This window comes from Caretta caretta, chromosome 10 (assembly GCF_965140235.1).
Source record: "Caretta caretta isolate rCarCar2 chromosome 10, rCarCar1.hap1, whole genome shotgun sequence".
NCBI classification, from domain to species: Eukaryota; Metazoa; Chordata; order Testudines; family Cheloniidae; genus Caretta; species Caretta caretta.
Window position 1 is genome coordinate 59767888 of NC_134215.1, and position 24490 is coordinate 59792377.

The following is a 24490-nucleotide window of genomic DNA, read 5'->3' on the forward strand; positions in this document are numbered from 1 at the left end:
GAGTTTTGTTTTGTTAATTAATTGATTTAAGGCTGGATTTGTCAAGGGATGAAACTGAAGTTTGTGTGATCTGTATCTGATGAAGTGAGCTGTGGCTCACGAAAGCTCATGCTCAAATAAATTGGTTAGTCTCTAAGGTGCCACAAGTACTCCTTTTCTTTTTGCGAATACAGACTAACACGGCTGTTCCTCTGAAACCTGTATATCTAAGTAATTGTTTTTCATTTTGAAAGTCAAGCCCCATTTCAGGAAAATGAAACACATTGCCCCTCCATAGGCCTGTACATCTTCCATGCTCATCCACGCCAACCAGTCCTTTCTATCCCTCAGGGGGGACACCCCATACACTTTTAGAAACGTTGTATTAAGTAGTGACAGGCTACACAGAGCTATTGGATGAGCAGGGCCATTGTTAGGCATAGACAGAGCTGCGTAGGGAACCAGAAAATTGGGGGCACCCTTGGGTCTTAGTGTCCACCTACCCGCCTCTTCCTATCCCTGTTCTGACCCTTTCTGCAGGCTCCCACAGCTGGCTGCTGCAGCCTGGTGACTCTTACTCCCGAGGGGATCTAGTACCTTAAAAGTGAAAAAGCCTGCCTGCCAGACTTATTAGCCCAACACTGAAACTGTGAAAGAGCCATTCAAGTGGTAATGAAGCCATTTAACAGGTATTTGCCAATCCCCAGGTATATACTGTCAGCTTTTGAATTTACTGACAAAAACAGCTGTACATTACTGTAATATTTACTCGGAACATATTAGTCTACAGGACCTTAGTTTAAAATTTGCTTTTAAAATATTTAATTCGTGTGTTGCTGAAGATGATAAAATCATATCTCTGAAAAAATCCTTGCATAGATTTTTAGATGCACAATCTGAGTATTCATCTTTAGCCTTAAATGCTTGGATCTTCAGACTTATAGTTTTTTAAATAAATCCTTCAAAGGACCACCCTTATCTAAAATACACGTTTTAATTGTAATTACTATAGTACAAAAAACTTGCTTCCAAAGTCTTCCTTGTCCTTCCTCCCTTCTTCCCCTGTTGAAGAGAACCCTTAAAGGGACAATACCCCTTTCCTGCCAGATAGCTGGACAAATGAGTTTCCCTTTCTTTACTTCTGACTATTTGATGATCTAGTTTTAAGAGAACCCTCTCGCAAAATCAGTACCTTAGTAAGATATAAAATCCTTTGTTATGCCTAAAATCTTTGGAAACATATTTTTTAGAGTTGGTGACATTTCATAAACATGTCTACTGTTATGGAGATCACACAAAGTAAATTAGTGTTCCCTTTTTTCAGAGTAACAGCCATGTTAGTCTGTATTCGCAAAAAGAAAAGGAGTACTTGTGGCACCTTAGAGACTAACCAATTTATTTGAGCATAAGCTTTCGTGAGCTACAGCTCACTTTGAGCTGTAGCTCACGAAAGCTTATGCTCAAATAAATTGGTTAGTCTCTAAGGTGCCACAAGTACTCCTTTTCTTTTTGTTCCCTTTTTCTAAAAGCAATGAACATTGTTATGAACACACTAAACCTCTGTGACTGATTAATTTAAAATGGCTTTGTTTCAATGAGTTAATTATGTCGTAATCTGGAATGATTACTTTATGAAGGCCTAAGAGTACATTTAAAATATAAAATCAGCTTTGAAATACTGATTTAAGAAAATGTAAAACAGAGAAGAACTGCATCCTGAATTCCATAATATTTAATGTTGTATTCAGCAGAACAGCTGACTTGCCCTTACTACAAAGTTTTTGCAAATAAATCTCTGACAAACTTCAGGGTACATCAAAAAACCCGTGACTGACATTTTTTATTCCCAAGTTTAGTGCTTTTAATTAGGTACCTTCTGCATGTCCCGTCTTCACTTTCTGGCATGCAGTGGAAAACATGCTCCATTTTCTTTGGAAAGAAATTGCAGAAGTGTTTTTTTCAAATGTCATTTGCTTCATTTGGGTTCAGGGATTTGGCTGGAAAGGAGTGATCAGGGGGGAAGAGAGGAGGGAGAGGGCGGGTCCTGGGCACAGTGTGGGCGGGGCCTGGGGCAGAGCAGAGGTGGAGTATGGGCAGAGCCACAAGTGGGCTGGGGAGCTAGCCTCCACAAGCATCTGCTTCACCCACCACCCATGACAGCAGATAAGAGCAGGTTGGTTCCCGCACACCCAGTGCACACTGCAGTCTCCTTAGGCAGGGGTCGTATTCACAGAGCCTAATGTGTCAGCAGCGCGAATTCTGCATGAGGTAGAGGGTACGGAGGTCTCTTTGGGGAATTATGATTATCCGCTGCCGTGAGGCTCAGTATCCTTTGCTGCGTCATCCCTCATCGTCCCTCCCCCAGTCTGTGAGCCTGGGCTGCCATCGGGCATAGGGGCACCAGTTTAATAATACTGCGTAGGGCCCCATAAATCCTAGGACAGTCCTGTGGATGAGTGCTCTTTTTTAAAGCATTTCTATAAATCTAAATATACTAATAAGACTGAAAAGACAGGAAACTGGGATGAAATATTTTCGTAAATGAGCCTTCAACTTCCTTTTTTTCACCAGAGCTCATTAAAGATAAAGAGGTACAATCCACTTTTGCTCTCCTCCTTGTCCAAACCACTGTCACATGAGCAGCAGGATATTCTGGGAGTATTGTTTCTATGGAAACCATTTCCTTACTATCATGTACTGTATTTAGCCTACATGTTTCTGCTTTGTTGTTGTTTTGGTTCTCAGACACACTGCACGATAGCAATGGAGTGTAAAAATGCTTAAAATACAAATAATAATTTTCCTTAATACAATATGATTTTCGAAGTCCTTTTGAGTTGGTACTGTTGTGTCCTAACTCTGACATCTATTTTCCATCTTACAAACTGTCTTCTTTCTGTACTACTTCTATTCCTTCAACTACGCTTCAGCAGATGTAACTAAACTGGATCTGGGTTAAAAATGGGTATGTTCATTTTTGTTTACACTACTGCTTCTATCAGTTTATTTGAATTTTGGAAGACATTTCCTCAGTGTAGTAAAGCCTATGAGCTAAATATCTATAATCTGGAAAAAATTGCAGGAAGGAAATGTCCTCATGATGTATCTAAAACCTACTCCTATCTGTATCATGAGTCCTGAATGTGATTTTGGGGACTACATGAGAGTTGCATAAATATAGGTTCCATAGATGCTAAATTCTAAAAATGCTAGAAGATAGATATTTGTAGAAAACCGCCCTATGTCCTCACTGAAAATTACTGGGGCAGCTACTTTTGTGAGGACAGAGCTAAAACATTTTTCGTTGAAGTTAGGGCCATGCCTTTACTAGACAGAAAGAGCTGACCTCAGTGGGGATCACTCTGGTAATTGTTGAATAGGAGGCAACTGGATATTCATTGTTACACAAATGTTTGTAAAAATGAAGAGGTCCTTTGTAAATCTGATGGTTATTATGAATGCTTATGGCTGCAGTTAGCCACTTTCATGCGCATTAACAGAGCAATGTTCCCTCGCTGTCTAAGACAGTGGTGTGCAAACTTTTCCAGTTGTGCCACTCCCCCCTGTTTACCATTCACATAATTTGCTGTTGTCCCCCTCACTTCCATTATTTGTAATCTGAAACTGTTTTGGGTTTTTTTGCATTGCCTGTAATCTGAAACTGGAAGGTGGAGTGGAAACACAGAGATAAGATTTCAGAGTAGCAGCGGTGTTAGTCTGTATTCGCAAAAAGGAGTACTTGTGGCACCTTAGAGACTAACACATTTATTTGAGCATAAGCATCCGATGAAGTGAGTTGTAGCTCAGGAAAGCTTATGCTCAAATAAATTTGTTACTCTAAGGTGCCATAAGTACTCATTAGTCTTGTACTCATTTTCTTTTTGCAGAGATAAGACTAATGAGTACTTGTGGCACCTTAGAGACTAACAAATTTATTTGAGCATAAGCTTTCGTGAGCTACAGCTCACTTCATCGGATGCTTATGCTCAAATAAATTTGTTAGTCTCTAAGGTGCCACAAGTACTCATTTTCTTTTTGCAGAGATAAGACTAATCATTCGGAGCATCTGACTCATTCAAGAGGTCTTGGGCTCTCGGTTGTTATTATTGTATGTTGCCAATTTGTTTTTTAATATCAATTGTTAATCATTAAATGAGTTTTTAAATTAGTGAGTTTCCAAATTAATTTTAAAGGCATAATAGGCCTACTGTACTTATGAAAATTGTTTAAAATAAGCCAGCCTGTTCTTTTATTTGTACGTTTGTTTTTTAAAAGGTTGACAGTCTAAAGTTTCTTCACACCCCCCTAGTCTGCGCCTCACTGGCCGAGGACCCAGAATGGCATCTCCTTTCCCACAGCAACACTCTGCCCCACCTGTCTGCAGGAGGACCTGCGAGAGGGCCCCGCTCCTTCGGCCGCCCTGGCGGGGCCAGCCCCCGTTTTCTATTCGGTATTTGTAGTGCGGCCAGGGCTCGAGGCCTCATCAAGGCCCTACTCTGCTAGGCCCTGTGGTCAGCCCTTCCCGCATTTTCTATAGAGGCCGGTGCAGCGGGGATCAGGCTCCGGCCCGTTGCTGTAGAGATCTGTGGCGCTGGCCCCTCGCTGCGAGGTCCCTTGCACTGAACGATCCTATTGCCTGATTGCCAACGCCGGAAAGGGCGGTTGCTTAGCGATGGCGCATTCTGTCTCTAGAAGGCTGAGCGGCGTTGGGCTGCCCGCTTATCCAATCGGAGCGCGGATTTCGAGTAGGTGGTGCTGGAGCCGCCGCTTGTTACCAGGGCAACGGGTTCGGTTCCCAAACGGCGCGCGGGCGCTACAGGTTTGGGGCGGGGAGGGGAGAGGCCGACCAGGGCTCCAGGCCGTAGGGCGCTAAAGTCCGTTAGCGGTTGCTCCTCGCCGGGCGGTCCCTTTGCCTGTGAGAGGATGGTGAGTTAGCAGTGACCCGTGTGGAGGAGCGGCGAGGCTCTGGGCCGAGCGGGATGGGAGGGTAGGGGAGAGCGGCGAGGCCCTGGGCCGAGCGGGATGGGGTGGAAGGCTGCCGCTTCATGCCTGCTGCATTGTGTGCATTGCCTATCTCATTCACTCCTGGCGATGGCATTTGAGGTAATTATGTGTCGTTATAAATATTGCGATAAATCGGATTGTGCGGTAAGTGAAGGAGAATTTGAACCTAGATTATTCTCAAAAAGAAAAGGAGGACTTGTGGCACCTTAGAGACTAACCAATTTATTTGAGCATAAGCTTTCGTGAGCTACAGCTCACTTCATCGGATGCATGTCTTCTGCAGTTTCCACAGTATGCATCCGATGAAGTGAGCTGTGGCTCACGAAAGCTTATGCTCAAATAAATTGGTGAGTCTCTAAGGTGCCACAAGTACTCCTTTTCTTTTTGCGAATACAGACTAACACGGCTGCTACTCTGAAACCTAGATTATTCTGTCATGAGTCTCCAGAGGGCGCTCCGTTACAAAACTCTTCCTTTTTTCCCCACGCAGGAGTCGATGAGGCCTCCCCAGCTGAATGCTGCCCAGCTGAATCAGAAAAAGATGAGGGAGTTGTATTACAAAGATCTCCTCCAATTGGCACATGAAAAAAAGGTGGAGAGAATCAGGCAATTGGAGGTGATGTTGGAAGCTGAGGAACGGGTTGATCAGAAGCGACTCTCAAGATTGCTGAAAGATGAAGAGTATGAAAGGCAGATGGAGGAAGCTATTCAAAAAGTGAGTACTTATTTGTGTTCCTGTGGTGTCTATCACATATGCTAGTTGCTGTTCACACATACGCACATGAAGATACTGTTCTGGCTTGGGAAAATTCACAACCTAAGATGACATGCAACATATAAAGGGTTGGAGTGAAGGATAAAAAATATGCGTAAAATAATCAATGTCTAAAAGTTCCCAAACCTACTATTATTTAGCTAGTGTTACAGGCAACATAGCAGAGTGAGTAATTTGCAGGGCTTCTTATAGTTTTCATTGCGTTTATATGTAAGAGTTTCAAAATGGTAACATGGACAGAATAACAGGCTATATGAATATCATAGTGTAATTTTGTTCACTGAAGACAAAAGATATATATGAACATAGCATTTAGTCTAGAGAAAGGTATTCTTTAAAGCTGTACATTATAAATACATATTGTACACTAGAGCCATCCAAAGCGTGTGTATGTATATATTTACAGTTGTATATTAACACAATATATCATGTTTAACTGTAATATATGTGATCAGAAGCATTATTTAACCTGTTCCAGAGTAATTGCAGTGATAGATCCCCAAAGAAAGTAAACTCTTCCATTTTCAAATGGTTCTTTCTTTTCCAAATGTCCAGATTAATTTGCTTTATTCCTTACCTGTCCTATATTTATAAGAAATTTCTATTATGATTGCATTGTCTACCTTCAAACAGTAATCTACTGAATGTTACTATAGGTTTTATGGCATGTCCCTCATCCTCAATATATATTAATGCACCCATGCCATGCTTTATAACATGCATTATATTTAAATTTGTATGGATCACATTCTAGCACTGTAACAGCACACAAGGAAAGAACATGGCTTGTTAATTGAAAAACAAGTACAGCTCGATGCAAATTGCTGTGGTGGATCAAACCATGATCCATCATCCTGTCCCAGACATTTTCCAGCCCTAATTATTTCAGAGGAAGAAACCCTGCAAGGAGGCAGTTATGGTGTAACTTGTCCCAAGGGAAAGTTTTCTCCCAGTCTCAACACTTAGAGGTTGGTTTATGCTCCAAAGTGTGAGCATTTATGTCCTTTCCAAATCTTGTTTTTTAATTGACTTTTATAATTGAATATTCTTATTATCAATCTGTTTAAGAGAATGAGTGTATGAAATGTCTGCGGGGGAAACTGTTACAGAAATTATTTGCTCTGGTCAGGCAGAAGAAAACAAAAAACTGAAAGAGCTGCAGCTGGAGCAGGAAGAAAGACTGGCAACTGAGTTGGCAAGATTAAACTATGAAAAACTTAAAGATGAAAAAATGAGGCAGCAAATAAGAGAGAACAGGTATTTTAAAACATAGAATAAATACAGTAATCTCATTTTTAATTCATAAATAAAATTCCAGTACTGTAAAACTGATTCATGCTGAATTTTGAAAATTGTATTTCAAAACCTATTTATTTATATTGAAGTAATGGAATAATTCCCATTTATTATTTTGTTTTACAACTGGGGTTGAGCCCTAATTCAGATGCCACAGGATAGGATGCAGTGAAAGGTGCCCTCAGGCAAGGGAGGGAAGTTTAAATAAACTAAGGGCTTGTCTACACTGGCACCTTACAGCGCTGCAACTTTCTAACTCAGGGGTGTGAAAAAACATTCCCCCTCTCTCCCCCGCCCCCGAGCGCTGCAAGTTTCAGTGATGTAATTTGCCAGTGTAAACAGTGCATCTTTGTGGAGGTGGGCTTTTTAGAGCGCTTGGGAGAGCTCTCTCCGAGTGCTGTGCCATGACTACACAAGCCATGTTAAAGCACTGCCCCGGCAGCACTTTAACGTTGCCAGTGAAGACATGCCCTAAGATTATGAGCCTGTTAGTTTTTGAAAGGGACATCATGCCTGGTTTCTTTTTTTTAAGACTAATGTATGTATGTTAGATTGGTAAGGGAAGGTGGTTCATTTTTGGAGAAACTGTGGAGAGGAGGTGGGTTTTGAGGAGGGATTAAAAGAATAGGAAGATTGCAAAGCATACAAAATTGGGGAGGACATTTCAGACACAGGTGGAAGGGAGAGAAAACAGTTGTGTGTGGGGAGGATACAAAGAGGACAAAGAAGGAAGCAGAATCAGAGAATCAGAGACCCCAAGCAACACAGTGGCAAGAGACGAGATGGAGGCAAGATAGAATTTGGTGGATTCTAGCAGGCAAGGAGTTTAAATCTAATCTGGAATGAGAAGTCAGTCGGGATAGCAGAGTGACAGACTTTCATTATTTACAATTCTGGTCAATTTCAATGAAGTTTCTATTTCTTTCCCTCTCACTCTCTCTTGTCTCTTTTTTCTGACTCTTTCATGGCTGCTACTCTTTGGCCCATTTTAAAAATCTTTTTAAAGTTAATTGCTCCCCCCGCTCAAAGAAAAAGAGGCAAGTGGAGTGCGGGAAGACAAGTGCGGGAAGACGTTTGACAACTGACAGTTTTCATGATCAGTCCTGAAATCTGTCATGCTCTGGCACAGCTATGGAATCATGGAAAATTACAAGCCCTGACTGTAACATTAACTCCTTATTAACATACTATTGGTGTTAACAGACTAGACAAAATTCTGTGTGTGGTTTCAGCAGTGCCGATTTTTCATAAATTTAAAGCATTTAAAGCACAGATTTTAAGTCATTCACGTCAATTTTTAAAAAGTTAGTAAGAAAGATATTTTTTAAATATTCTGATTTGTTAGAAACTGAAGATTTTTAGGGCCAAATTTTGCTTTCAAACATGAGTATACAAATAAGCATTGACATCAATAAGAGTTGCACTAGGGGAAGAATTTGTCCCTTAAAATTAGTTTAGTTTTTCTACTCCTTTAACAGAGGGATAAGTTTCCTTTTAAAATGGAATAGCCACATCAGTTTTAGAAACACTATATTTAAATGATTTTTTAATTACTCATGTGCTTAAGAATGTTAATATGGTTAAAATAAGAACCAGTTCAAACCTTACTGAACGAATACTTTTCCTCTCATTCAATGATACCTTTCACAAAACCTTGTCCAAGAAAAGTGGTTTTTCTTTTTTGGGGGGGTATGCTTGATAAAATTAAAGACAGAATGACATGGAATACCAGAGCTTGTTGGGTTTTTTTAAGCATTAGTACAGTTTCCCATATAACTTCAAAAGTGGCAGCTGGTCATGTAGTGCAATGCTTGAATTACATATCTCCAATAATAGTCCAAGCATGCACCATCTTCTGTGTTCACCAGCTCATTTCTAGCCTACATCAAAATTATGATGAGGAACAATGGCTAGCTATTTCAATGAGGAGGACAGAGCATTAATGATTTTTACAGCTGCTAGTTACAAAATACAATGTAGCAAGTGGATATCATGTCAGTAGATTATTAAATGACATTGACATTGAGGAGATTAGATAGAATTAAAAAGATACTACCAGTTTATGCAGCAATTTAAAGTCAAGATAAGTAGGAATCCAGGTTAATCCTTGAATACTGTATATTAGTTAGGGAAAGAAGCTTAGTGATTGTTCTGTCAGTGATCACTCTAGCTTCAAGTTGGCCTCTATGAAAAAGGTTTTAGAATAACCTTTTATAACTTTGCGGTAAACAAAAGACCATTGATACCAGCTCCTCATTATGCTTTCCATTTGTCTTGTTTGACTGTGGTATCGCTTATCTCTATGGCTCTTCAAATCCTACCTCTCCAAACTCCAGTATGTACAAAAAATCATAACTCCATCCTCAAATAATTTGTCTTCATTTCAAGCTTCACTTTAAATTTGCATTCCATGAGTGAAATCCTGGTCCATCTGAAGTCAGTGGAAATTTTGCCATTGACTTAGATAGGGCCAGGATTTCCCCCATTTTTAAAAATCCTCCACACAGATCTTTTGTCTCTCTTCTTTCCACCATCTAGCATAGACTTCTTCCCTCTTTCCTGGAAAAGTCTTAAAGTATTTCTCATCAACTCTCCATCTTCTTTTCTATCTTGCCTATGTTTCTTAGACATTCTCTTTCTGAACTGTTCTTTTTACATGTGAAACATACCTATTTTAATTATTTTTTCTAATTTTAACTAAATATCTGTAAACTATCATGCACATCTAAACAGGTGCCCAACTGCATGATTTCTTTTTACATTTCTTAGTTGGTTCTTAATTAATGCTGATGTCCTTTAATACTTGACACTTAGTACAGTTAAATAATGTGGAAACAGCAATAATAAAGTGAAGCAGCAGTTGCTTTAGTAGCTCACCATCTGCAAACTGTTGTAGGTTGTCATAAATATTGGAAAAAAATGTACAGTTCTCAATATAGTTTTATTTTAAAACCATTCTATCCCCTTATTTCAGTTTTAATTTGAGTTCAGCTGCTGGTCCATTTCTGACTTCATGTCCAGTGCTATGTCATCTCAGCTCTCCAACACTTGATCTGGCCTCTGATTTACGTATTATGTAATGGGCCAAATTTTTCGCGCAGTTTACATTCCTGCAACTCAATTAACTTCAATTTTTTTCATTCTCATTGACAAAAAAAATTGTTTTTGCAGTCTTGAACTTCGAGAATTAGAGAAGAAACTGAAATCTGCTTATATGAATAAGGAAAGGGCTGCCCAGATTGCTGAAAAAGAAGCTATAAGATATGAGAAAATGGTAATTTGTTTTTCTGACTTTCACTAAACAAAGGTCCATTTATTGTGTTAAATAACCTCATCCTAGAAGAAAAATATAATAGTATTAAAGACTTTTGGTCTATTATAATAAAAATGTGAAATGATTTCCTGAAGAAAACTAATTGAATTCCAGTAAAGAGGAATTGTATGTTCAAATGTCTTAGAAAACTCATAGGTCCCAATTCAGGAAAGTCACTTTTTAAAGCACGTGCGTAAGTTCCCCTAAAGTCAATGGGACATAAGTATGTGTTTAAATGCACTTGTGAATAGGGACACTTTTCTGAATTCAAGTCTTACAAAACTGTTTTGCCTCTTTGCAGCCTGAGCAGTCTGCTGTTTGCTTGTGGATGTATTCAGGAGACACAGTGCTCTGCATCAGGACAACCTCCAAATTCTTATATTCTCCTGGGGGTTGTAGAGCAGCTCTGGGTTGGCAGTAGTGTATTGGGATTTAACTCAGTTCCACATTGCCTGCACACTCCTACTCCATGTCTTCAATCAAATTTTCTATTTCTTTCCACCCTGCTGGAGTTATTCCAGTCAGTAACTTAATTGGTAGCCTTGTTGGGTGAGGAGATATTGTGACATTGTGGGGAAGAGGAGGAATTACCTGCCAGGATTGAGCACTACCTCCCCCATCCTAGTTGCTAGAAATGAGGGGGGGGGGGCACTTCTGCCATCTGTTACAGATAGCATTCTGACACAAATGCAGGAAATTCCCTCATTCTGTCTTCTCCATTAAAATTGTCAGTTAAAATAGCCTGGCTGATTCACCCACCCCATGCTAGAACATAAGGGAACACACTTAGCTTGTTAAGTATATTTCCTTATGTTATTCCCAAGAGCCTGATTCCCATATGAAAGTATGTCTCTGTGTGAAGAAGAGCAGCCCGGATGTAATGCCAACTTTGACATTATGTGGCATTTTCTGATGGTTTGGTATGATGATTCTATGCCTTAAAAAGAGTACTGCTTCCATGAGTGTGCAGCCCAGGAGGCTTACAGAGACTCCCTGGGTCAGAAGCCATGATGAATTAGAGATGACTGGAAGAGAGCCCTTTGGTAGGAACTATGCTGTTGACTTTTGATAGCGTAAACACCAATGACTAAAATATTTATTTTTACATAATGACAGGAATTATTTTGATTTCTAGACTAGGTACTGTAACAACTAGAATTTAAACCTTTTTGTATATGATAAAGTCTTCATTCCTATTTTTCATTGCTGCTAATTAGCCAGCAAGTCAAATATGCAGGCTTGTATTTACCACTGTGTACAAATTCAAAATTGAGTTAAGAGGCTGAATAATCATTGTGGTGCATGGAAAGTAAGAGACTGATCCGGCTGTCATTGAAATCAGCCTGTTTTGTCTTTCACTTAAGTTGGAGCAGGTTCATCCTCCTCATTCTCAGCAACAGCTGAAAATAAGCAACTATGCTGAAAGTGTCTCCCTTAAAGTTAGCCTAATTGTGAAGCTGATTTATCTCAAATGTCATTAGAGTTAAGGGTCTAATAATTTGTTGTATATCTTATTTTGTTATGAAAGGCTAATTAGTTGATAGTATTTGACCATAGCAAAGAAGCTTAGTTTATAGCAACAATCAGAGCAATAGTTAATTAAATTGAATGGTGAAATATAATATCAAATTATTTTAAATGTTTAACACAGTCTCTTCTTTTGCAATATGATCCCTTCCCAGAATTAAGCTATAGCAAACAGCAACAGTGCATTTTTACAGTGGGTGGTTAGTGTGGTGATTTTAGAAATACACTGGTATTTTATTGCTATTTAAAGTATTGGTATTTTATTGCTATTAAATGTATATTTAAAGAATTTCAGAAAACAATTGTGGATGCTGTTAATGTGTGTGATAATGCTGACAAACAGGCAGGTAACTTTGATTATGTCATCATTCTAAATTAGTACCTTTTTCTTTTGATGTATTTTGCTAGAAAGAAAACATTTTTATTAAAGATGGTCTGCAGAGCTAAGCCACCATATTCCAGTGACCTTTCAGAATTCATCAATAGCTAGGCTGTGAGAGGCATTCTGCATAGTGTTACATACATATCTTCTTTTAGGTGCTGGGGTAATATGTGCTCATCCCTTACCTGATAATTCAACACACGTTGGTAATTATATTTTTAGGTCATCTTTCAGGATAAAAACATTCACTTCATTTTTGTGGTACAATAAGATGCTATAAGATTGCTTGTATATACTTTATAGTTTTTCATTCCAGATTATACTCGTAAGAGGAGGGAAAAATCTTACAATGTTTTTAACAACAGAAACGTGATGCCGAAATATCACAAAAGATGAAGGAAGAGCAGGAAAGGGTGATAATGGAAGAGAGTTCTGCAGAATTGAGGCGAAATAAGGAGAAAATACTTTATCAGCAAGAACTGGAGAAACAGCTTGAGGAACAAGAAAAAAAGAAGCAGGATGCTTATGAGGAGTTTCTAAAAGAAAAACTCATGATTGATGAAATCGTAAGGAAGATCTATGAGGAAGACCAAATGTTAGTTGTTTTTGGTTTTGTATTTTTTAGCAAAAATGTTCATGTGATCACATATAAGATGAGCTAATTTGTGTATGTTTATTTCACAAAATGTGGCCCCAATTCAGGAAAGCATCTCTATTCAGGAAAGGTGCTTAAGCACATGCTTTAAGTTAAGCACATCCTTAAGTATTTTCCTGAATAGGAATGGACTGAAGCATGTGTTTTTCCTGATTTGGGCATAAGTACTTTTGTCGTCCAGGTCAGGTTTTGCTGTTGCTGACCAGTTGTGAAGTTTGCAGCTTATTTCAAGGAGTACTTCCTTGATTTTCTTTACCCCAGAAATGGCTACATAACACAGATTTCAACCTTTCATGGTTGCACATGCCTACCTGACACAGACTCACCTATCCAGCCAGACTGTTGTATGTAGCAGCTTGGCTCTTGGGAATGGCTAGGGGAAGGAGGTTTTATTCTGGGTGGCTGATTTAAGTTAATCAGGAAGACAATTGAGTTTCTGCTTTCTGAAACATTTCTGCTCTTAAAGTATGTTTCCTGGAGCTTACAACTCCAAAATAGAGCTCAGCCAGTGATATTAAACTGTGCCACATGAACTGTGCTCTCTGTAGGCGTATGCCTGGGCACAGTGCCAAGTTCTGTAGAGTAGCTATTTATAGCCTTAAACCACCCGAAGAAAGGTATTTATGGCATAAGAACTTCTTTTAGATGGAGTACAATAATAGGCAATTGGGAGGGTCTTTGGGACACTAGGCACCTATTTTTTTTTCCCTAAGGGGATATGTTATTTACAAGGAGTGAGAGTATATTAATAAAAATCAAGGTATAATTTTTAGAAGAATTATTTAGGTATTTACATTTTTGTACCTTCATATAGGGAAAGACAACTCAAGTTAGAGAAAATGAGAGCAACTCAGAAATACATAGAAGAATTTAAAAAAGAACAGGCTATTTGGAGGAGAAAGAAGCGTGAAGAAATGGAAGCAGAAAATTGGAAAATAATGGAGTTTGCCAACATGCAGCAGCAAAGAGAAGAAGATCGGATGGCTAAAGCTCAAGCGAGTGAGGAAAGAAAACAAAAGCTCCAGAACATGGTATTAGAATAGCTACTAAAAACTTTGAAATCTTACAAAATGTCTGATATGTCATTTAAAAACGTTTCTTACTCGTGTTTTAATAGATTGCGCAGAATCTGGAAAGAGAGCAACAGGAGCGTGAAGACCTGGAACAAGTGCGACAAGAGCTATATCTTGAGGAACAAGCTGAGGCAGATAGAAAAAGGGAGATGGTAGGTGTTTGCAAGTGGTTAAAACAATAAGTATAAAGTATAATATTTTTCCCAGGACCAAATTTTCCTGTTAGATATGCACATGGGTCTTCCACTGAAGAGTTCCAGTGGGAGCTGGCACAAGGATCTAATGTGAGAATTTGGCCCTTCATGCAGTGGGCTCCTTTAAGTGGTGTTTTGTGTTACCTTAATAGTTCAGGCACAGATAAACCAGTGTGGATAGGAGGCAAAAGATAATGATGTTGCCATACTTCTTGCAGAAGATTCAGAGACATAATGGGGCATAGTCCCAAAGAAGTACAGAAAAGAATATTTAGTCGTGTATATACAATAATGAAGTATCTTGCCAAGTATTTACAGCACTAGCTAAACTCAGTTAGCCAACTCTGTAATTTAGGTTGTTTTACTCCTTTTGATGACTGGTGCAGGATCAGTGCTTAGAAAAGTTTGATCCTGAAAGAATTTGAACAGCATCCATCAAAGTGGAAGCTCTAGTATTTGTAAAATATCAAACTATAAAATGATGTTATGATTACCATCTTGCATTTTTCTACACCATCAATTCTGACATGACTTTGGCAGCTGCTATCTCGCAAACAAGACTTATATATAGGTTTATGCTTATTGCATTTGAAAGTTGGGTTCCAAGTTTAAGATGGTAACAAGTACTTAAAGCAGTTTGGCTACTTTTAATATGAATTTCCATACTTTCAAGGGTTTTAAGTTTCTTTCGTGTTTAATTATAATGTTGAATATCTTGACTTTTTAATGGTTTATTTGTTCAGTGTTCTTGTAAGGATTTTATCCTTAAGCTATTGATACATACTGCCAGTCTTAACATCAACTTAAAGGTTATTTGTATGAACATGTATTAATATTTGATATAGTCCTAATGTGACACTGGGGAGAGCAGAAAGGTGACAGGCAAGCTGACTTTGAAGTCTGCAGAAATGGAGACTCACTCTTGCTCCCCTCTTGATATGCACAGGAAGAGAATTCCACTGTTGTGGAAATTGAGGTGTAGGAGATAATGGAGAGAGTAAGATGGGTATGGAAGGCAGTACATCTCAGGGCATTCCTTTTTTCCTTTCCTTCAATGCTTCTGCAGGATCACTGCTTGTAGACCTTGGGAAATGCCTGGAGTAATGCTCCATCTGGGTGATGGCACAAGAGCTCTCCAGAGGCATGTAGGCACTCAGCTGGGAGTGAGCCTCCCAGCCTGGGTAGAGACTCATGCTGCTTGGGCTGGAAGGCTTGCTCCCAGCTACAGTGTAGACATACCCTAGGAAACTTGTGAGCAGGTCTGTTAACCTCTCCCTGAGAGTCTTAGAATGCTCTTCTGGGGCCAAGTACCACCTCCCACCATCCACCTAGTATAATTCTCCCTCAACAATCCCCCTTTAGAATTGTTCATGGGCTGACATCCCTATTTAAGCTTCAGAGTGGTAGCCGTGTTAGTCTGTATCAGCAAAAAGCAAGTACTCCTCTTTCTATTTAAGCTTGTTTGGATCTGCTAACTCTAATGAGGCTGTTGGTAGTTTGGGGGTGGTTGTGAGGGAATTCAGTGAGTCTGTTGTGATTTCTGAGGTGCCCCAACAAGCATCCTGTATCTTGAAGAATTGGGGAATTAGGGTGAGATGCACTGGATAAACTTAATTTAAATTGTATCCCCTTCCATTATCAAACTAGGATCTGGCAAAAAAAAAAAAAAAAAGTTAGTTAGTTTCTAACTGTGGTGGCCATTGCCTTTTTTAAAAATGTGTTCTTAACTTACGAACAGCTCGTTCAACTGACTTCAGTTCGGGGGGTGGGAGAGAGAGAATCTTTTTGCCACTGACAAGCCTCTTTGGCAATTGGTTTACATTTTGAGGTTTACTTTTTCATGGAAGAGAGCTGGAGACTATTTTTAAAAAGTTTAGGTCTCAGATATTCTTATGACAGTTTGTTGGAGCTAATGATCCATTCTCTTTGAAAATGTCAATAACTTGAAAATTCAGGTTTAATCAACTAGACTTCGCACTTGTGCCCTAGATCACAAATAGATGAGTCTGGTGCATGCTACTAGCTTGGTTATTTTTCACTACATGGTGGTGCCAAAAAAAAAAAAAAATCAGACTTTGAGTTCTTAACATAAATTTTTTTAGGATGCCATTCAGGAGTAGCTTGTTCAATTCACTTTGTAGAAAAATTTTACATTTGCCCCAGACCTAACCTACCAGTTTTAGATTCTTTTGTGGATTTAGAGAGGGCATATGACAATACTGGAATTATCATAGAAATACCATTGTAGTCTTGACTATGGAATGTCTACCACTTCTACATAATTCTGAAGTGCACTTATTTATTCTGGAAGACCACAGTTACAATAAATAATCCAAAAGATTGTTCCAGAGAAGATTATCCCAGATATTGTTTTTCAAATGTCACATGACAAAATAGCAAAATATATCAACTTCTTTGCTTGATCCTCCATTAAGTCATGTTTACTGTGGCTAAATGAGAAGGCATTAGAAGGGTCAGCATTTTATGGCACTTATCCTGCACTGTATAGTTACGGTATACACTTTTTCCCTAATACCATCCTTGCTGGTTTTAGGAATGACAGCCCCAATAAACAAATGCAAATCCTAATGTAAAAATCTTTTTGAAGAATGGGAGAATCTTGTAGGTCCCCAGGAATATACTATTTATTTCAATTCAGATACTTACCTGAGCCCCTCCTTATGGGTTTAAACATAGACTGGTTGACAGTATTTAACTGGATGCAAGGATACAAAGATGTAAGTATGGGTAGATATGGTGCACAGTGTTTGCAGTGTATTAGCATTTTGTTGGCTTTTCTCTATAGGCAGAAATGGAGAAGAGAATTAGGCAGCGTCTAGAGTTAAGGCAAACATATGAAGCACAATTAGCCTTCAAGAAGATAGTACTACAAGCTTTGCAAGAAGAAGAAGAGACCTTCAGACAGAAGATGTTAGCGAAGTTTGCAGAGGATGATCGCATTGAACAGATGAATGCTCAGAAACGAAGAATGAAACAACTTGAGCACAGAAAGGCAGTGGAAAAACTTATTGAAGAGCGTCACAAACAGTTCCTTGCAGACAAAGTAAGGAGATTCTCTTTTTTTTTCTCCTCTAGATTTCGATATGATCTAAAGCTTACTAAAATTATGAGACAATATTTGCAGCAGTTTGTTAGGATTGCTGCTTTCCTTTCCATATCCTTAATCAAGGAATGGGGAATTCTTTTTGCTTTTTATTTTGCAGGGAGAAAAGTCACCTAATTTTGGCTAAACTTTCAATGAATGTATTAATTTAGGCCCTGATCCAGCAAGTAGATCCACTATCCTGGATCTCTATGTACACAGGGAACTCTGTTGAAGTCAACAGACTCTGCAGGGGTCAATGATAGCATACATACTTGCCACAATAGGGGTTTAGTGTGGTGTTTTAGGTTACTTATTCAGAATTTAATTTAATTTAATTACTTTAAATTAATTATTTAATTACTTATTCAGCATTAATTTAAAAATCGAACATGCTGTTGTCTTTAAATGATGGTTTAGTCCATCTCTGTGTACACAGGGAACTCTGTTGAAGTCAACAGACTCTGCAGGGGTCAATGCTAGCATGCATACTTGCCACAACAAGGGTTTAGTGTGGTGTTTTAGGTTACTTATTCAGTTTTAATTTAATTACTTTAAATTAATTAATTAATTACTTATTCAGCATTAATTTAAAAATCGAACATGCTGTTGTCTTAAAATGATGGTTTAGTCCAAAGAATTTATTTTAAAAATTTAAATTACAAAATTCTCTTTTGAGATTTAAGCATCTCTTTCCAAAGGAATCATAGCACAGGAAAGGAAGCAGATTCATGTTAATGTTCACTTACTTGGCTCACACTCAAAGAAGGGGAATGTAATCAGTCTACATGTTTTACATACAAAATTAGGAGTAAAAGTATGTGAACTGATTCACTGAATCTTATTTCTATAGTAGAGTAAAATATAAGGGGGAAAGTTATTACTCTAATTTATACTCACATACACAGTATGAAAATTTTCCATATCTGTTTAAAGTAGATGACATATCACATGTTAATCCAACTAAATAGCAGTATATTAGCTTTGGAGTCAAAAAGCACCTTTCTTATCTTGGATATTTTAACATTCTCCTTCGACTTAAAACACATATTCAAATACTTGTAGGTAGGTAGAGATACAAAATCATTACTAAATGTAAAACATTTGTTTCATATTTAAACTCTCATTACTATAGGAATTAAAACACTCAGTACCAGATTTAATGGCTCTTATCGCAAAAAGTGACAAACACAAAATCAATCTATTGAAAATGACATTTAAATATGTTCGCTCCAGAATCTTAGCACTTCATCATAGTTTTGATTTATCAAAGGCCATTACACTATTTTAAATACTGACGGGTACATGGCTGTGTAGCATACTACAATTTAGACTTTAAACCAATACTGAATGTACATTTCCTTAAAGGAAATTATTAGGAATTAAAGGATTTAATTGACAGATAAATTGCTCTAACATTGTATATATGAAACAAATCCAATTACTTATCACCTGCAGTAGCTATCTGAGATTCCCTTATCTGAATTTTTTTTAAAATGATAGTCAAAGGTGCTAAGCAATGTCTAACAAGTTCAATTTTACTTTGAAAGTGATTATGTATAAATGACTTTCTTATGCAGTGGATCTGCTTCTTGTGTGTATTCAGTATCATTTGCTCACTGTATTAACAAAGATGAGTTTCTTGCTTTTTGCACATTAGTACTGTTCTGTTCCTTTTTATACATCAGTAGAATTGTTTACTAAATTTCAAATCAGCTATACCTGTGCAAGCCTGTTAAAGATAATCAGGGTTGTATGGATGTTACTGAGGATTCAGTTTGGCCTGTGGAACCTTTATTACTGATATACTGGAAGGAAAGAACCCTGCCTGACTGCTAGGTTTCAGGTTGAGTCCAGGGTTGGCATTTGGGGAGGAAAAAGCTTACCTGTAAACTAAGAAGAATTGACCTTTAAATCATTGAGAATTATGAGCGTTGGTTTCAATGTATAAACTGTACTTTGTGGTAGATTAATGTGTGTAATTTCCTGTCTATCAGTGTGAGAACGTATATTTTCTTTTCCGGTTTCTTTTGCTGGACACACTTTATCTTGTTTGAAAACACTTTTAGATCACAGGGAATTGTATCTTCATGTATTAGTCTTTAAAGAGGGACTTTTGTAAACATGTAAGCAGCAAAGTAACTTAAACTCTTATCTTTCAGAGGCTTATAATTTCTCATCTCAGGTTTTCTAATGATTAAAATTATGCATTTAAACAATAATTTGCTCCTTCACAGCCGCCTCCTCCTCCTGTTTAAATGTTGAATTTGTGTTGTTTCAGCAACAATCATAACAAAAAACTTGTTACTTTCTTGCAAGATGATGCAAAAGCTGAACAATTAAAATGGAAGCCCTTGGTTTGCTCTATTGACAAAGACTTTCTTTACTAGTTTATATATGTGGTTGAAATTAATTTTCATAAAACAGAAATAGAAGGGTAATGAAGACATGATGTTTTCTGTAGGAGCGTGAACTTGAAGAAAGGCAATTGGAAGAGAGAAGACAAGGAAATATTCATGCAATTGTTGAAGAAGAGAGACAGAAACTTCTTAAAGAACATGCAACTAAATTATTGGGGTATCTTCCTAGAGTAAGTGAATTATATTTTCTCCTAATACTTGAAATGTTCATCCCATAAATTTGTTTTCTCTTAACTATTTTATTTCAAGGATAATTTCTGTAACTAATGTAATTTTTAAAAAATATATTGCGGCTACATTCCTGCACTCAGTGCAGGCCTGTGTGAGGGGTACACAAGCAAAAACTCATTTTGGCTTTCTGTAGTTGTGTGGAGGTTGGAGGGGCTGCCCAGCTCTTAGCATAAGCAAAGGCAGCCTGCAGGCTGTGCTGAGTCTGCTTCTCATGATCTCGCTGAGTCCTGGGAAGCAGAGAATTGCTGAAGTGCAGAACATTCAGCCATGTTTCTCCCTCCTCCAACATATCCCCTATGGCAGGAGAAGCAGGGCTGGAGTTGGAGGCTTATACATCAGCTCTAAATCAGCCAGAAAGTCCCCCTTAACTTAAGGTATTTCCCAGTCACAATTTCCAATAGCTTTCTGCTGCTGGAAGGTATACAGGGAATGGATCCTAACAGTGAATCTGGCCTTGTCTCCGTGATAACTAGCCCTTTACCTGTGGCAGTGAAATAAATTACTCAGGTATTTAGAGGAACCTCAAACCTCATTCTAGCAGTTTGAAAGTTCAAAAGGTAAGGAGGGACTGCTTCACATTAATGAACTGTGAAATGTAGTTGAAGTATAATTATAATGAGTGTCTTAGACTACACAGGTTTCAGAGTAGCAGCCGTGTTAATCTGTATCTGCAAAAAGAACAGGAGTATGCCTGTTCTTTTAGACTACACAGATGATCAGAGAGCTTGCATTCAGAATGAACACAAGACATTTGTAACTACAACAGTGAAGGGGTTAATCAGATACTTGAAGAAATAGGATTTACAGTAATATTTCTAAATATGCAGATACCCTGTTAAATGTGACGCCTAACACATTCATTAATTGTATTTTAATTCAGAGCACGCAGGTGTGAATTTGTAAACCTTAGAAGGTTGAATTTCCGAATTCTACCTAACCCTTTGCTAATGTGGTGGTTCTTACAGAGAGGGAATAATTACATCAAGATATGCCAGATAGGCCTTTTTTTTCATTTGGTTTTTTAATTAACTGATGGGAATTTGTGTGTTTCTCATGGTGTTGAAGGCACATCTCCTGTGTGCATTCATTCCTTTCCTTCATTCTTTGGGTTTGTTGGTTTAGCTTTACCTATTGCATTGTTTACACATGCTGTATACTCCTGAAGTGACAGGTTTCAGAGTAGCAGCTATGTTAGTCTGTATCCTCAAAAAGAGTACTTGTGGCACCTTAGAGACTAACCAGTTTATTAGAGCATAAGCTTTCGTGGGCTACAGCATCCGAAGAAATGGGCTATAGCCCACAAAAGCTTATGCTCTAAATTTGTTAATCTCTAAGGTGCCACAAGTACTCCTGTTCTTTTTACTCCTGAAGTGAGTTATTATGAAGGGAAGATGTCTTAAAGTTTAACTTTCAGACATTAAGATAAGTGGAATTTCCCCCGCCCAAATTCCAGAAATAATTGCAGCAGGGATTGACTTTTACTTGCCAGTTGTGCACCTTAGGAGAACACATAAGGAAATAAAAAAAAAAATTTGAACTGCATTAAACTGATAAAATGCAGGTGTAGGTTATAAGTACTAGAATATAACACATAATTCTTTCAGCATGGGACATTAAAAGTTGTTTGTTTGTTTTATTTTCAGATCGTCTTGCACTAGCATAATGGTTCGCCATTTGGGATTGCAAATCGTTAAAGTGAATTTGTTTTTTCAAATTCTAATTATGGCTTTTGTTTTGTGTAATAACTGACTTTAACAGAACGTAAGTTTGTGGTCAGATGTGACCTGACCAATGTCTCTTTAATGCAGTTCCTGGATTTTTATAAATCCGGCAGGTTGGTTCTGTGCTGTGGCCCTTACAAGAGATACCCAGTATGTTTACACAGGAAAAGCTGTGTATAGGCTAGCCTAAAGCTAAATTGAATCCAGCGCTAGCACAGGTAATCATAATAAAGACAGCACCGTGTGGCCTTCAGTTCTGATAGTACAAGCCTCGCATGGACCCTGGACATCTCGTTTCACTAGCCCATGCTGTGATGTCTTCACAGCTATTATTACCTCTGTTAGCTGGATTCAAAGTAGGCTAGTGCATGCATAACTTCTGCTATGTACATATCCTCACTTGCATTGGTAATAAGCTCTATCACAAACAAATAATACTTGTCCTATTATGTGATGGCAGAAGCCATTATCCTCACTGACTTCACATCCCCACTGAGAACTAAAACGATCAGGCAAGATTTTTATAACTTTTAGCCTCCTTATTAAAGACTCATCTTAACAGCAGTTTAAAATAAAATTCAACCTCTAAATTGTGCTTCTTTACAAAAGGAACAGCCTACTCACTCATTTTTTATTTTCAAATTTCATAATAGTACCACAGGCACTCTACTACAGTGCCTTGCATATACATTCCTAAGATACAGTCAAGAATAATGTATGTATTCTTGGGCCAAATATACAGGAGCTAAATAACATGCACAATGTTTAATCCCCTTTCTCTTTAATTGCAGGGAATACTCAAAGATGAAGAGGATGTTAATATGCTTGGTGAAGAGTTTAGGAAGGCTTATCAGAAGAGAAAAGAGGACGTGTATTCAGAAGATAACTGAAATTCCCCATAATTTGTTTTGTTGCATACCACTAGATGTCATCTTATTTCTACATGCTGTTAATAGTGAGAAATTCCTGTTTAATGTTATGAGAAAGGGTCTCGCTTTAGTACTAAGCTTTTTCTAAATGGTTACAAGATCTACAGTTTTTAAGTCAATGTTGTAGTCAGTTTGGATCAATAAATTTTGCTATTACAGTATTTCTCAAACAATGCATGCATAATAAAATGGACTTGCTAAGGGAATTCACTTTAGAAACTGATTCATGGACAGATTATAGGAATTCAGTTACATTAGGAAATGTCTTAGCTTATGAAGGAGTATTGTCACAACCACAGGACAAGTAAAACTTTTATTTCCTCGAGTGCACCAGGGGACAGGTTCACTACTTTCACTCCTCTGTGTGGTACTATGCAGTTTTATCCACAGTTGGGCTTTGTCCATACAGGGACACTCAGGAAAAATAATCTGAATTAACTAAAGGTGTGAATTTGAAGTGATTAGTTAAACTACACTAAATCCCTTTGTTGACACTCATTCAGAATAAAAATAGCCTTAATTTGATTTAGCTTAATTCACTTTAGAACCTGTAAAACCCTTCTCTTACAGCAGCTGATTAAAGTGAATCAAAAACAGCTTCTTCAAAATAAAGCATTGTTTAGACACCCAAAGGTAAACAAGACACCGAACAAAGGGTTAAAATAAAAGCATATATGGATGGGTCTTAACAAAACCATATCTTTCCTTAGAAACTTCAGAACAGTTCTCTCTATTGCTGGGTTGGGAGAGAGAGGCTGCTTGCTCCAGTCTGTCTTCTCAGGGAGTCCCCATCGGCAGCTGCTGAGTACCCCCAACCCCTTCTTCCTTAGGCCAGCATTTTAGGTTTTAATATCGTCTTCGATATCTTAGGTGTTGGTTTGGGAAGAGTAAACCATGGCAGCCTTGCTGGAGTCAGGTAGGGGTATTCCCCAATTAATACTTTCCCATTGTTTCCTCAAGAACCTGTAGTCTCTCAGACAGTAACTGATCTTTGCCATTGTTTCAGTTCCTGTTTTCCCCTGACAGCTTCCTCTGATTTAACTCCTTATGGGCAGGCAGGTTATTATTAACCAGGCTACTGAATACACATTTATTTTTTTAAAAAAACACACCAGTTCCCTTGTTCTGCACAAGCATACTTCCAGCATAACACTAATTGGTAAAAATTTACTTTCATGTTTTTTGTTAATGAGATTGAGGCTTATTACTAGATTTAAAGATAGATAGTCCCTTGACAGGACACTGTGGCAGATGTATGTTAATGTAAAGTTATATTAAGCAAATGTTTAAAAGTTGTTAAACAAAAATGTCACATTACTGACTTTGCTGATCTATGGAAATTTACAGATATCAGTGTAGACACAGAGCCATACTTCAGCATGGATTGTATGATTATCTTAAAAATGGCACACAAGTCATTTAAAGATGACTGTCCTGCATTTACATTAGATTAAAAAATGCCAGTCTAAATTTTGATTTTGCTGTTTCTCTTCTATATAGTTTGACTCACTTGGAATAAGAAAACAGTACTGTTGAGTTACACTTTCTAGTTCATATTACCAGAAAATGTTTAAAATGAAAAGCAGTCTATATTTTGGGTCACAGAGGTTTGAGGCTGTGCAAAATCTCTTCTAGGCATTTTTTTAAATCGGAAAAATTAAATGCATGAAAACTTGTAGAACACTTTCAAATGTACATTACAGAACAATTAGATGAAATCTATATCCTCACTTCCATTCCCTAAGTAATAAAGTTCTAAGTGTTTGTTTTTCAAGTTTATTGCTACAGTGTCAGAAGGAGAAACCACTTAGATTTAATAATGGTTGATGGAAACAGCACTAACTTGCTGCGTATCTGTCATTACTCTGAACATACATAGAACAGCTGA

The 24490-nt window shown here is 38.0% G+C and overlaps 1 protein-coding gene across 2 annotated transcripts; it reads left to right on the forward strand.

Moving 5' to 3' along the window:
* Positions 1-4742: 4742 nt before the first annotated feature.
* Positions 4743-24078, forward strand: MNS1 (meiosis specific nuclear structural 1). 2 transcript variants are annotated; one of them, XM_048866867.2, is made up of 10 exons: positions 4743-4905; positions 5474-5698; positions 6888-7015; positions 10226-10328; positions 12642-12871; positions 13746-13962; positions 14049-14156; positions 17005-17262; positions 19766-19891; positions 22465-24078. In XM_048866867.2, the coding sequence occupies exons 1-10, from the start codon at positions 4903-4905 to the stop codon at positions 22561-22563; spliced, it is 1497 nt and encodes a 498-aa protein (XP_048722824.1). In that variant the 5' UTR covers positions 4743-4902; the 3' UTR covers positions 22564-24078. The 2 variants fall into 2 exon arrangements, with proteins under 2 accessions (XP_048722824.1, XP_048722823.1); XM_048866866.2 differs by lacking the exon at positions 4743-4905 and adding an exon at positions 5056-5082.
* Positions 24079-24490: the final 412 nt, after the last annotated feature.

Coding starts and splice junctions, on each gene's coding strand:
- MNS1 (XM_048866866.2), top strand. Junction 7,016..10,225: donor CAGCAAATAAGAGAGAACAG/GTATTTTAAAAC, acceptor TTGTTTTTGCAG/TCTTGAACTTCGAGAATTAG. Junction 19,892..22,464: donor TATTGGGGTATCTTCCTAGA/GTAAGTGAATTA, acceptor CTTTAATTGCAG/GGAATACTCAAAGATGAAGA.